The sequence below is a fragment of the Saccopteryx bilineata genome, chromosome 11 (genome assembly GCF_036850765.1).
Source record: "Saccopteryx bilineata isolate mSacBil1 chromosome 11, mSacBil1_pri_phased_curated, whole genome shotgun sequence".
In the NCBI taxonomy this organism is placed as follows: Eukaryota; Metazoa; Chordata; class Mammalia; order Chiroptera; family Emballonuridae; genus Saccopteryx; species Saccopteryx bilineata.
In genome coordinates, this window is record NC_089500.1 from 8,392,844 (window position 1) to 8,407,184 (window position 14,341).

Consider the following 14,341-nt stretch of genomic DNA (forward strand, 5'->3'; position numbering starts at 1 on the left):
GCAGTCCCCAAGTTAAGAACAAGATAGGTTCTATAGGATTGAAAATGTTTAAGCATTTATATGCACAGAAAGGTAAAAACAAATACTATGTTAAGAAAAACATCTGTCTATGAGTCATTTAATAGGTAGATGTACCTGTTCCAACTGATACAAATTCCACTGAAACACAAACCCACAGAACCTGTGTCATTCGCAACCTGGGGACTGCCTGCATATTTTAATTATTTGCATGTTAAAGTAAAGAAATAACTAATATTAAAATTATTAAGTTCAAGTTGATTTAGGTAGAACTATGTCAAGTGCAATTAAGGTGTTCCTGATGCCTCCAGGTATGTAAGTGTAGGATGGTCATGATTTAAGGCTTTTAGCCGGCCCTCAACCAATTAGATAAGTTCAAGTGCTGGGTATACTAATAAGGAAGCAAATGTCTAGAAGCAATGACAGAGACAGATGGATCTGGCTTCCTCCCCATTTGGACTTAGGGCTAAAATTATTTAAGTAGCAGCTTCTTGATGACAGCAAATCTATAGATAAAAATTACTTTGGGGGCTCACTGCCCTTTAATGAACGTCCTTGCTAATCCCTAATCAGCATTCCCGAGCGAGTAACAGCACCTGCTCTGAGTTCATACCTGCGCCTCTGTTGGGACTGTAACAATACCTCACCTTTGTTATCTTTCAGTGAGAAGTTGTGGTTGTTCGTGGCATCGGTGGTCAGACTGAAATAAAACTGGTGCCCACTGGATGGCTCGTCTTTATCAACGGCACTGATTTTCTGGATGACCTGTGGACCAAGGATGTAAAGCGTGAGGGGGGTTGGTGTGCAGGACAGAGCAGGGTATATCCTGGAATAAGTGCCAACTTCTTGAATGGGGGGAGGTAGGAGCAGGTTCTGAGAAAAAGCCATGTCCTTCTCAAAATCTGTGTCGGAATTGACCTCCAGGAACCGCCAAAATAAGGCATCTCCATGGATTATACCATCCTGGTCAAGGTCACAAGACACTGAAGCACACTGAGGGCAGAACAAACCAGGCAGAGATTGAATGGCACTGAATTCACAGGACTTTGAGGCACTTAAACCCGCCGTGCCACATGCAGGAGGGCCCAACTGGGCTTAAAAGGCTCCATTTCTCCTAAAAGGAAGGGCAGCCCTCACTACTCACGGTGGCTTCGCCCAGTTTTACCTTTCTTCCTGCCTTTTCATCATTCCGATGCAATGACAATAGAAAAGGTCCTTTAGCTACACCTCCAAGGGTTAGTTTTGCTGACACGCACAGATGGTCTTTTATCGCAAAGCGGGCAGTTTCAAAAGCAACAACCGCTGGAGCTCTTGAAAGCAGCAGGGGCGGGGAAGTGGGGTGCCCGGGAGCCACTCACCTGCCCCGGTGGGGCGGAGAAGCGGGGTGCCCGGGAGCCACTCACCTGCCCCGGCGGGGCGGAGAAGCGGGGTGCCCGGGAGCCACTCACCTGCCCCGGTGGAGCGTTCTCACAGACAGTGGTCTCGTAGTCCATGGCGAACTCGGGGGCGTTGTCGTTGATGTCGAGGATCGTGATGGCCACGTAGCCTCTTCCCACTTGAGATGGGTTCTCTAATCGAGAGGAAGAGGGTTTGCCATTTACCCCCAAGTCCAGCTCTCCATTCACTGCCTGTCACTCAGGAAAAGCCCTTCCTCTCAGACTTTCTAACATATTTTCCTTTACTCAGGAAACTCTACTAAACACAGTGAAAATCAAGTAACAGTTTGCCTACCCAAAGGACAAGTCTAATCAGAAAATGGCCAGCCCCCCTAATAAAATCTTGAATCCTGACATAATAGAGTTTAACGGGAGTTGCAGAAAATTTGAGCCAGATGTCAGAGAACTATCTATCTGTCGATATGGATAGAATAACTGTATTTTTAGTCCCTGATAAGTAAAATGTTGTAAGAATGACAGATAAACCATGCATTTCAATATTCTTTGATACTAGAGCTCATAGTTGTATGAAGATATATATATATATATATATATTGCTCACAAAAATTAAGGGATGTTTCAAAATGAATATGAAGCTATAAAATATCACTTAATTTTTGTGAGCAGTATATATATATACACACACACATACATATATATAAAAAATATGGATATAAAACAATGTATTATAATTATCCATTGTTCTTTTAATTTTTTTCTTAGTAGGGCCTAAAATGAGTTCAATATCAAAATATGCCAATCCGGGCCCCTTCGCTAGAGAGATGTACTTACCAATATTTGTAAGCTATCTGACTGACACCACATCAGTACAATGCAGCGTATGACCACAGGACAACAGAAAGCTCTCGGAGGGTGACTCAGGCCCGTTATTTCAGTCCTTCCTCTTTATCTTTGTACTAGTATATAAAATTAATAAGTATGTTTCACAGCCTAAAATTAGGAATTTTCAAGCTACTGTTCAACTGCAATGAGCACCTAACCGATTGGGGTTGAAATGGTAACCGCAAGACAGTGTTCTCCACTCCCACGGTTGGTCCTCCACCTAACTGAACCTGAGGCCTCTCTACTTACGGCTCTCCATGGCGAGCACTGTGATATTATGAACAGCATTGGTCTCCCGGTCTAAAGACTTGGCCGTTGTGATGACTCCACTGTTGGCATCAATGTTGAAGTATCTCTCCAAATCCGTGTTTCTGTCAATCGAATACCTAATTGAACAATACAAAAAAAACCAAAACTCTTCAGCATTGATGTTTGATAATAATTTGCTAACTTTATTTCATGAAGTGTGTAGCCAGTGACGAAGCCTGCTGACTCCACAATCTGTCAGATTAGTAACAATAAACACATGCTCAGTTTAAAATTTCACTGATGCTATAAGTTGGTTCTTAACCTGCTTGTCAGTAATCTCTTTTTTTTCTGTCAGTTCAAAATAAACACCACTTTATAGTTATTCTCACAGAGGCTTTGAATATGCCATTATAGACTTCAGATAATTTATTATTATTACTATTTTGGTTCCTAAATATTATTCACAATAGATTTACCAGTGCTGGTCATGGTTATAGGACCCTCTAAAAGAAACATGCAGACAGCTTACCCATTCACATATACTTAGTAACAGCTCTCGTGTTGATAACACCAGCCTGGTCTTAACCCTTTTTTCATTGTGTATCCCTCATTCAGGGGTCCTGACCAGGGTTCCATAGATATATTTCAAAGTGCAACCCCTAAAACTGCATGAATATTTTGCTGTATAAAAACTTTTCACAAAATATCCATTATCCAAACATTAGTGCAAAATCATTCTTATGGTAATCTAATTTTTTATTTCATATACAAAATTCACTCTGTGCTCATAAATGACTGTCTTTAAATTTTCACTCATAGTCTTTATATGACTAGGGTGAATTAAAGGCTCTTATTTAAAAATAAATAAAAATAAACACACAACTGAGGCTAAGCAAGTATTTTACATTTACATAGTAGTTTTCAACTCTTATTAAATAGAATCATCGACTTCAAGGCCACTGTATTACAAAACTCAGGAAACATAAAAAGAAAAGAGGAGGCATCAGAAAACGTTAGAAAATTAACCATAAACCAACAAATATTACTGTCTTTGTGCTATCATAGGCATTGTGGCATTGAGAATCTGAGGAAGTTCTTTTTTGATGGCTTCTAGAGTCTCGATGGTGTATGAGACAAGACTATCAGCTGAGAACAGGGAGGACGAGGTGTGATGGGGAGAACGAAGTAATTTTTTTTAGAATGGACACACACATAGATACACATACAAAGAATTATACTGGAGCAACTAAGCATGGTGGATAGAACCTCTGAGGATTGTGGTCATTAATGTAAAGCCAGTAAGCCTGTTTGCCTGTCTTACTCTGTTCTCCCGCATGTATTTCAAGGTGCATAAAAGGCAGAGGGATGAACTGAATCAGTTGGACAGTGGGAGGAAAGAGGCGTAAGGAGGACAGGAACATATGCATAGGAATGATACAATGAAGGCCCATGCTATGTAAGTTGGTAAGAGAGAACTGGAGAAATAAAAGGCAGGTATTGAGATGTTAGTAGCATCAATGGGTTGTAGGTCTTTATAAGAATGCATATCTGCTGGGGAGGGAGTGACAGTGGTGGGTGGGCAGAGAAAAGTAGCTTTTCAACAGCAGTGTATGTGTGAGAGTTGATGAAACAAGGATATGTTCATAAGAGCCTATGACAGCCTGGCCAGGTGGTGGTGCAGTGGATAGAGTGTCAGACTGGGACACAGAGGACCCAGGCTCAAAATCTTGAGGTCGCCAGCTTGAGCACAGGCTTATCTGGTTTGAGCAAGGCTCACCAGCTTGAGTGCAAGGTCACTGGCTTGAGCAAGGGGTCACTCACTCTGCTGTAGCACCTCGGCCAAGGCCCATATGAGAAAGCAATCAATGAACTAAGGTGCTGCAATGGAGAATTGATGCTTCTCACCTTTCTCCTTTCCTGTCTGTCCCTTTCTCTGTCTCTGTCAGACACACACACACACAAAATCTATGACAGAATTGGGGCACTAGAACAGCTGACTGGAGTCAAGAAGACCAAAAATGTAAGAGACCAACAAGTTTGATGGGTCATGGGGTGCAGCTGAATCTGTTATAATCTTCATGTCAGGAGGAGTGGCAGGAAGGAATGACATGATGTTGGAACTGAGACCCTCAGTGAATTAGCGTGTTAACTGCATATTTGGGGGTTGATGGCAACATGAGAGATCTTCAGTCAAGTCTGATAACATTCTACCAGTTAAGAGCTTTCAAGGAGAAAGTAAACAGGTGAAAAGAGCAAGGGCAGTACAAAATGGACTCATGCTCACCTACAAGATTGGGCCACAGGGTGGGAGAGAAAAAGCATATCTTCCTTGGGATTCCCCATTCTTTCTCCTTACCATTTATTACAGCTAAGTGACTGCTCTAATCAAAAGCAAACTTCCTCTGAAGCTGCCAATCAATCCCACCTGTTCTGACCTTTCCAGAATGTGTTTCCTTGGAATTAAATACTTTTCCTCTTATGTAGCTTTACTTGAATCAAAAGTAAATTTTCTATTTTAAAAACAAATTTCCTTCCTTTGTGCCAAGTTCATTGTTGGCCTCCAACTTGTCATATCTGTTGTTCACTTCTCTGATCTGTTCTTTCTCTTTCTCATCCAAAGTTACTACAATTGTCCACTTGCTCCTCCTTCAAACCCGTTCTTCATTTGCCTGGACTACTAAGAGCAGTTCTTCCCTGTTCCCCCCCCCACACACACTTTATCATCTGGTCTTTCTCAGTCACCTTGGCTGAACTTTCTCTTTGTGACCTCTACTTGCACGCTTCCAAACCTCTTTCGGGGAACCTTTTCACTTCTTTATATAAAAATATTTCCTTAGCAACTTATCTCGTCCCATGGCTTAAATCCCTTCTATATTTTTGATTGTTCCCAAATTTTATGAAATCTCCTTGGCCCACTATACTAGTGTGTTGAATTACCTACTTAGTGTCACATGTCCAAACTGATGTTGTATTTTCTGCAGTCTCCCAATCTCCTCTTCCTTATTCTTTCTCATCTGAGTAAATGACACCACCAGCCACTTGACTGATCAAATGTAAACACCACCTAGAATTGGACATTGACTTGGTTTTCTCTCTTACCCTCACATACAATGTCTCAACAACCGCATTCACACTCTCAGTCCAAGTACCCCCCACTTTAGCCAGTTTTGCATTATTTTAACCCTTATCAACATACTTCCATTCTTACTGTCCACAGCCCATTCTCTGCACAACAGCCATAAAAACAAGAGAGAATTAAATTAATGTTATGGATCGATTTCAATTTTCAATGAAAGAGAATGGCTAAATTTTATCTGAAATGTTGCTTTAGGTGAACCATTATATGTGTATGTGTATAGTATATGCAACTCGTATACACATGTATTTTATATAATTTTTATCCAATGGTGATAGGATAATTAATATCAACATTTGACAAAAGGATTATAACTTAATACCCATGAACTCAGGCATCCATTAAACCAATACTAAAAGCCTCATTAGTTCATTTATTTTTCAAATCACTATGATAATGTTTGTATCTTCAAGAATAAACAGACTTCTAGACTCTGACAAAGCAAAAAGCCCTTGAACTTGACATCTGTTGAAAGACGTTCCTTTAATTCTCTGCAGAGCTCAAGTCAATAACTAAAACATTTGCCTCTATTATTAATTGTCTCAAAGTTTTCAGGATTAAAATAATAGACATTTGAGACTGCACGCAATAGGTTGGATACCTAACTTCTCTTCTCCTCAAAGAAATATCCCTGATCTTTCAAAGAACCAGTTATCCCCGAGGCCTCTATATGTTTTGGAGAATGGACACCACAATTTCTATCGTTCGAATACTAATCATTTCTGTATCATAAACTATGTAGTGTCCACTTATAAATAGGTGTATTTTTAATATCTGTAACTCTCACATGAGCCTCCCTAAATAGCACAGCCTCAAACATGCACATTTGGCAACTGGTGACTTATTCATGACATCCTTATCCCACGTCTCCCTTTCATGAGTCGTGCAATCAGCAATCATTCTTAAGCACCTGCATGTGACACTCTAGCTCAGGAAATGCAGTACATAAATAAAATATTTTATTAAAAGAAATAGCAACCCATAATAAATATCTAGGAGGAAACCAACGCATTGCTATCCTGGAGTCCAATGAAGAAAATCGGGGGGAGAAGAAGAAGCTGACGCGAGAAGAGACGGAAGAGCTCGGCAAGGACACAGAGCAGACGAGCAGCCAGACAGCTGTGGCGGTGGTTACGCCATTTACTCACAGGGATGCAGCATCACCCAGGATTACAGAGGTTCCTATTCTCTTCCCCGGCTTTGAGCATGCAAGAGGCTAGCGTTTACGTGGGAGTCCTGAGCTGATATAGAAAGTTACCTGAGAAAGACCACCCCTTAGCCAAGAATACATGCGCACTTTGTCAAGAGGTGATAAATGTTTCTGAATTTAAAAATGGGGGGTGCAACTGAGCTGCAAGAGAAGGGTGGAGCCTGAAGGAGTCTGGGGGAGCACCGTGCGGTTCTGTGGCCACCCGCCTAGGGACAGAGAAATGCAGTCGCCCGAGTCCATTCGAGGCTGAGCAGGAAAGAAAATGATTGGAGTTTCTCCAATCATGAACTTATCTTCACTACTTCTGCAAATTACAGCCTAAACCCAGCCACCTTCCCCCAGGTTAAAGTGACAAATTACAGAGATCACTTTTTTTTTTTTGAAGTTACAGCCCTTGAAGCTCCCACCCCCTCTGTTTATTAGGCAGACACATCCAAGCCTCAGTATCCAGTCTCTGTCCTTTCCCTGGGATTTTATAAATTACTCCAGATACCTGCCACGCCTCTGCTCAAGCTAGACATGTAATAGAAGATTCATCAAACATTCTCCAAAACTATCCCTCCTTCTAAAATTTATTGCCAGAATGTGTTGAGGATTTAAAAACACACTTTTCTTTTTGTCCTCAGTCCTCAAACAACTGTGTAAAGTCACGTAGGAGAGAGATCCCTACAAGTATGTACCTGTAATGCCCATTTGCCCCTAATTCTTATCAACGGAACCCTGCCTTTGTTGGAAGCAGCCAGGTGTCCGCCTGAAAGACGACATTTGCAAGTCTCCCTTGTAGATTCGGTGTCCTTATCTCTGAGTTTTAGCAAACGAGATACAGAAGTTGTTGGGCCAAGCGTCCCTGAAACCCTCCTGGACAGACAGGAGTGAGCTGCTAGTTCAGCGGGCGCCCAATTCTGCCCCTGCTCCTCGATGCCACCTGGGACACGGGCACGAAGGGAACCTATCCAAAAGCCATCTGGTAAATAGGAGGTGATGAGTGCTCACTCTAAGAAGCCAAGGCCCGTGGTGACCTTATCCTGTCAAATGTCTCAGTCCTTGAGTGAATAGCACCAGCCTCCTCATTAGGAAGTCATTAGCGTTCAGCTCCGTTGCTGCTAGCCACTCACAAGTTCCAAGGAAGGTGAGCAGGCATCATGACTGCTGCATTTCAGTCCTAGATGCCACAGCCTCACAGTTGGCAGCTGGCGGAGCCAAGACTCGGGACTACGTCTGCAGGCGGTGTCTTTCCATGATTCACAGCATCACCTGGATAGGAGCTGCCAGCCTCTGCCACCCACCATCCTCTGGTCCAGTTCCATTCTGTTGTGTCCTCCTGCTCTCCTGTCCTCAACCCTCAACCACTCCAATGTGTGGATTATCTGATGAACAAAAACATCTCGTGTATCTCCAAAGCTGTGCCTTCCCGCAGTAGCTACTCCTGTGCAATTATTTTAGTCCTACAGTTCCTTGAGGACAGTGCCCTAGCATTAGAGCAGCCAGCCTTCCAATTATATCACAAATCATGCCCCCCATTCTTTTTTTGGTATTTAGGGCCTGCCCAAGCCTCCGGATGTAGTGTGGGCTCTCCTCCAGCTCAACTCCCGACATCCAGCACCCTTGGAGCTGCTGTACCTGAGACTTAACTGCCTTCCCTGGGGACTGCGCTCCCTCTGAGAGTCAGAGACCCTCAGGCCACGGGGGTTAGAAGCTCTCCCTGTGGAGATAAGCCAAAGGTGCAGAATGTGGCTGGTTAATTTGTGATGGAAATGCAGGCTCAAGGGACAGGGTCCTGCCATTCGTAGTTTGGGTGAAAATGGATAAAGGTTTTAGGAAGGAAGTCTAAGAATAGTATTTGAAAGCAAAAATAGTCAATCCTAAAAGCTTACACTGTTTTAATTTTTGCCAACCTCGTGTCCCTTACTTTTTTAGAGCTTTCTTTACCCCCCCCCCAACCCAACTTCCTCCCCAAAGTACTAAGTTTCATTTAAATCATACCATTAATTATTTTGGAAAGTCACATCAAAAACAATGCAGAGTGATGCGAGGTGAAGAAGAAGCCACAGAACTAGAAGCTGAAAGCCCCCAGCCTGCTGACCTGACTCCTCATAGGAAGCACCCCTCCCTTATTCCCTTGGCTCAAATTTATTAACCAGCCAGGCGAGGGAGCTGAAATAGAGATGTCCAAGAGAAATTTTAAGTGTCCGACCTTAGCAATTGTCCTACATTATCAGCTAGTCACTGAGTATTTCTGTAACTCTAATTTCCCCAGGATCAAAGAAAAAATTAGGACACGTAGTATAGGGAAGAAGAAGAAGAAAAAAGAACAATTCTTTGTCAAGTCAAAATCTCTAGTTTAGTTCATTTAGCCATTTGGTTGAAAAAAACACAACTCAGTGTGATTCAAAATGGATCCCTCTCAGTTTGTACAAAGAAAGCAGGCTGGCACTAAAACCCTTCAGTGCTTGAGGAACTGAGCAGCTGAAAACTCACATTTTGATGTCCCTGTTTGTTAGTGTCTGCAACGTTTTTGTTTGTTTGTTTTTGTTTTTTTGTTTGTTTGTTTTACAGAGACAGAGAGTGAGTCAGAGAGAGGGATAGACAGGGACAGACAGACAGGAACAGAGAGAGATGAGAAGCATCAGTCATTAGTGTTTTGTTTCACATTGCGACACCTTAGTTGTTCATTGATTGCTTTCTCCTATGTGCCTTGACCACGGGCATTCAGCAGACCGAGTAACCCCTTGCTGGAGCCAGCGACCTTGGGTTCAAGCTGGTGGGCTTTTTGCTCTAACCAGATGAGCCCACACTCAAGTTGGTGTCCTCGGGGTCTTGAACCTGGGTCCTCTGCATCCCAGTCCGATGCTCTATCCACTGCGCCACTGCCTGGTCAGGCTGCAACGTTTGTATTTAAAAGAAATTATTTTATTCTATTTATTTAAAGTAAAAAAAAAAAAGAAACCAAATCAACAATTCACAAACATCCCTTTTTAAAAAGCCTGGAGTATGTATGACCTGTGGATTTCACTACACGCTGCTTGTGCTAAATCGCCATGAACCAGATGCCAGGAATTAAAGGACACTATGATAGCCAGGACTCTGCCACTAAGCAACAGAATTATTCAGGGCTTCACAATCACCATTTATTTTGCATGACGATGTCTCCTTTCCAGACTGCACCCTTGCTTTTCCCCGTTTCTGTGCACGGTCTCCTGTACCACTCGGTGACAGGGGCAACTGGGACCGCAGCTCACACATCTGCATGGCCTCAGTGTTGCACACATCTGCTACAGAACAGCTTCTCCAACCAATACCTGTGAACTACAGAGATCAATTTAAATGCTCTTTTTTTTCATATGCGCAAGTGGCATACTTACTGTCCAGATACTGATAGGCGTATACAAGGTTCTCAAATAGAATGTGCAGGTAAGCTCGCAAGATTCACACAAAGGTGTTCTTGCTACTTTCAAAATGTCAAAAGCCAATGGATGAATCTGAATAGAGATAGAGATCAAATCTTAATCTTAGGAAATTTGTGCCCGTGTGCCTGTGTGTGTGTGTGTGTGTGTGTGTATTGCTAAAAGGAAACTAAACTCCTATAATCACATTTTCTGTCTGAATCAGAGCATGCTTATTTATAACAAAGGAATGATTATGCTTGCCTTATAGGAATTTAATGAGAAATAAACTCCTTCCACATAAACTATTGAGTTCAATCCTTGATGATACCTCAGTTTGCATTTTCACCTTCTTCTTCTAATAATGGCAATTCAGGTCACCTTTGGGGATTTAATCCTTCCCAATCTTGTGCAATCTTGATGATACTCAAAATCAAGAACTTCCCAAATAAGAAATGGACACTTTTCCTCAATAAGAGATGGACATATGCCCTAAGACAGGCCAAGAAACTTTGCCACATCTTGAAGAAACTGCTCATTCTTTCTGCTCACACATAAAAACACCTTACTTTTCTCTTTTCTGAAGACTAGCTATTCAACTTTTAATTCTTTGAGCTATCCCCAAATATTTCAATAAATGACTTTATTTTTCAGTTACCTATGCCCAAGTTCTATTATCTGCAATTAAGGAATATTTAAGAGTACAAGATAAACATTAGCTCCCTAATCTTTCAACCTCACATATAGCCACCAAAGACTCACATAAGAAAGATTATGGGTTTTGTATTCTTCTATTAATAAGATGTTGCATAAGCATTTTAAATTTAGAAAATGCTGCGAGGGATAAATCAAGAGAAATGTAATCTTCAATGAATTCATTTTACCTGGAGTCTCCCTAAAAGCAAACTTAAGATTTTTGCTTTGAATGGAGTTCTAATTTTATAACAATACAATAAAGATGAAAAAGAATTGCTCATATAAATTAGAAATTTCCTACTTAGCCAGTTTTGAAAATGATTTCTAGATGTTAAAGTACACTATGCTAACAAACACTTTTTCTATTTTCACGATACCTGAGCATATACTCTTTCCTTTTCCATTTTTAGTGGTAATTATATTAAATTTAGCAGCATTTTAAAATATATTCAGCTCATATTTTCCTCATGAAATTGAGCCACTATTTTTCTCTATGTTCCTGGATCACCAAGTTTCTCAGAATAATCAGATACTCAAATATAATTTAGATCAAACTACTATGTACAAATATATGCATGTATACAAGCTACTTAAAAAATACACACTGAATTATTCAAACACCCCAAATGTTTCATACTAGTCACACTACATAATGTAATATCTGATACTATTTTATCACCTTTTTTTCTGAGAACATACTATACCAGGAATGCCAAAAGAGCCTGTAGCTAAACATTTATCCCGGTATCCTTAAACATAAATAACAATATAGTTCTGGATTTAAAGTGTTAGAAATGCTGAAAATGATCCTCATTAATTTTTGTTCACTCTCCCTTCCCCCTTCACATAGGATATTACTTGCAATGATATTATGTTGCAATTCATTGGCTATTTTGGACATGGGTCTTTGGGCTTACTGTGCTGCCCAGAGAAATAGATTCTATGATTTCACAGGCTAGCACTGGACTGTGAGGAAATAACTAAATAAAACATAAACCGACTTTGTGAATGCTTTCTGGGCTGCCATCCTTCACACCCAGCTTCTCCCATCATCCCTTCAAATGAAGGCTCACGACTGGTGACTTCAAAGTGGTGGCTAGTTCACCATGTTCCAGTTCCACATTTTCCCTCCCTGTATTGTTAACTTGAAGGGACTGGATTATTTTCTCCACCAGGTTGTAAATTTCAGAGGAAACTTACAATGTCAGAGAAAATGTTTTATTCATTTCTTTTTTTCCTGCCAGTCCCCTCCCCCCCAAGGTCATGCACAAAGCAAGTTCTTAACACATATATGTAGATTCATTGATCTACCAACGCTGCCCGGAAACCAAACCGTCCTCTGGCCTGGAGGCCGCTCTTCCAGTTTTTATCACCTAATTGATGACAAACACAGAAGAGAGGTAACCAGCATTCAGAAAGATGATCAGAATCAGCAGAACGCAATCTGTCCTTGCCAGTTTAATAGAGAAAGCCTGATATTTGGTATTCAAGGTCAAATGTATAGGAAATAGTAAGCAACTCTGTACTACTTGAAATTTGAGTAAAAAAAAAAAAAAAAAAAGCCAGATACGTACTGGCCTTCCATTGACCACTTTGCATTCAAAATGCCTTTTTTTTTTCTTCTTTTTCTGGCTAAGTAACCTCAGGGATCACATAATTTTCAGCTCTGGCTTCTGGTTTCCATATAGGAAAAGAGAAAATCAAAGTGTGCACGAACGACCTGGAGGGCTAGCTCCCCTATCTGGCTGGTGGGCAGGTTGTAACAGGGACATGACCTTTCACAGCGGAGGGTGTTCTGTTCTGGCCAATCACGGGGCTCTGGGCTCATTCACTCCTCCCATCGCTTGCTCTCCACTCCTAACCATCCAAACACTCTATGGTGGTGTAAGGCCCACTCTTCTTCTTCTTCTTTTTTTCTTTTTAAAGGAAAAGGCAGCTACACAGAGGAGAGTTATGCCTAGTTTTTGACCGGTGTTAAAAGCAGGTGGGTGATATTTTTCCAATTCTGGGTGAGGCCGGGATTGCGTCGGTAAGGGATCTCACTTTACTTTGCAGGAGGCAAGCCAACGTATTCCTTCCTAGAACTCTCATCTCTAGCTCCACATATCAGGAAATATTCTAAATCTAAAAGGCCTATGCTAGATTTCAGCCATCTACTACAGAGGATGTGAATAAATTCAAACACCGATTATCCAACTTCCCAAACTACTTTACCATTCAAATACTATTGGCCTAATTTTAAGCAATTAATTACAATGAAACAAGAATGGCTTCTCCATTCTTCTGAGAGCTATGATGTTTCTGATGGTATAGAAGCACAAAGCTCACAACTGTTAAGACTCAATCTGTAGAACATATTTCCTAGGACCTCAGAAGACTGGGCTTCCACCCACGCATTTGGAGTTTGCTGAAGGAGGGCTTGCATTTTGAAAGTTACATGAGCTCCCAATGCAAATACTGGCTTGTGTCCTTTAAATGCCTACATAATAATTTCTATATACAGTATTGGAATATACATGAATAGAAAACAATTTTCAGTACATATTGCCAAGAATGCTTTGTGTCTCCTTTCACTGATGTTACTGACTTTGAAATAAAAATGGCATGAAAACACACTAGGCTATATATAATAATAATAATGCACAATGCTAGTTCTTCCTAATACTTAAGTCACGATTCATGGTTTAAAAGTATCAGTTACTTTCTCTTTCTTACTTAATCCTCAAAAAAGCTTAGTAGAAGCAAGGAGAAGGAATATTTTCCCTTTTTACGGGGTACCACGGAAACTTAGCAGACTGGGTGGCATTCCTTAGGTCACTCACAGAACAGCAGTGCCGGGGAGAGGACCTCTTTCAGAGGAGGGACAGGAGTACCCATCTACTCACCAAACTACAGGGATGTCATAAACAGACAGCACAGGACAAAACTCCGAGAGACAACACCAGCAAGATCTAAGCTATGAATGACTGTGCTGAGCTTATACAAAGAAATGTTTCAATAATGTGTCAAATTAAATTTATAAATGCAAAAGATACTTTCACACATACACAAAAAATAACATTTTAGTTCACTCTAATCAAAGTCTATCTCTCCCTATTAGTGAGATTTAGAGATTGGAAAATGACACAAGATAGAACTAAACTGAACTTTTAGGTCATCTTTAACAGTTTTAAGAAAATTAAAGTGATAAAACGATGAATACACCGAGCAGGCCTGCTCCTCTGTCATTAAAGCCACAGGAATCTCTATGTCCCAAGTCATCAGAGTTCAGCCTTTGTTCCCTTCTGTCTGTGCTTCCAGAAACACACCTGGCACTACCTTCTCTAACCCTAGTCACTGACCACCTGGGCCTACTCTTTTTTCTTCTCGA

At 41.1% G+C, this 14,341-nt stretch overlaps 1 protein-coding gene across 1 annotated transcript in view; it reads right to left on the bottom strand.

The window, feature by feature from the left end:
• CDH7 (cadherin 7) overlaps positions 1-14,341 on the bottom strand; it is a 125,014-nt gene that overhangs the window by 26,446 nt on the left and 84,227 nt on the right. Inside the window, exons 8-10 of the mRNA XM_066247031.1 lie at positions 2,547-2,683; positions 1,467-1,588; positions 666-783 (exon numbers count right to left, since the gene is read on the bottom strand). Coding sequence (XP_066103128.1) covers positions 666-783; positions 1,467-1,588; positions 2,547-2,683 — 377 coding nt within the window. The remainder of the gene's footprint in view (positions 1-665; positions 784-1,466; positions 1,589-2,546; positions 2,684-14,341) is intronic.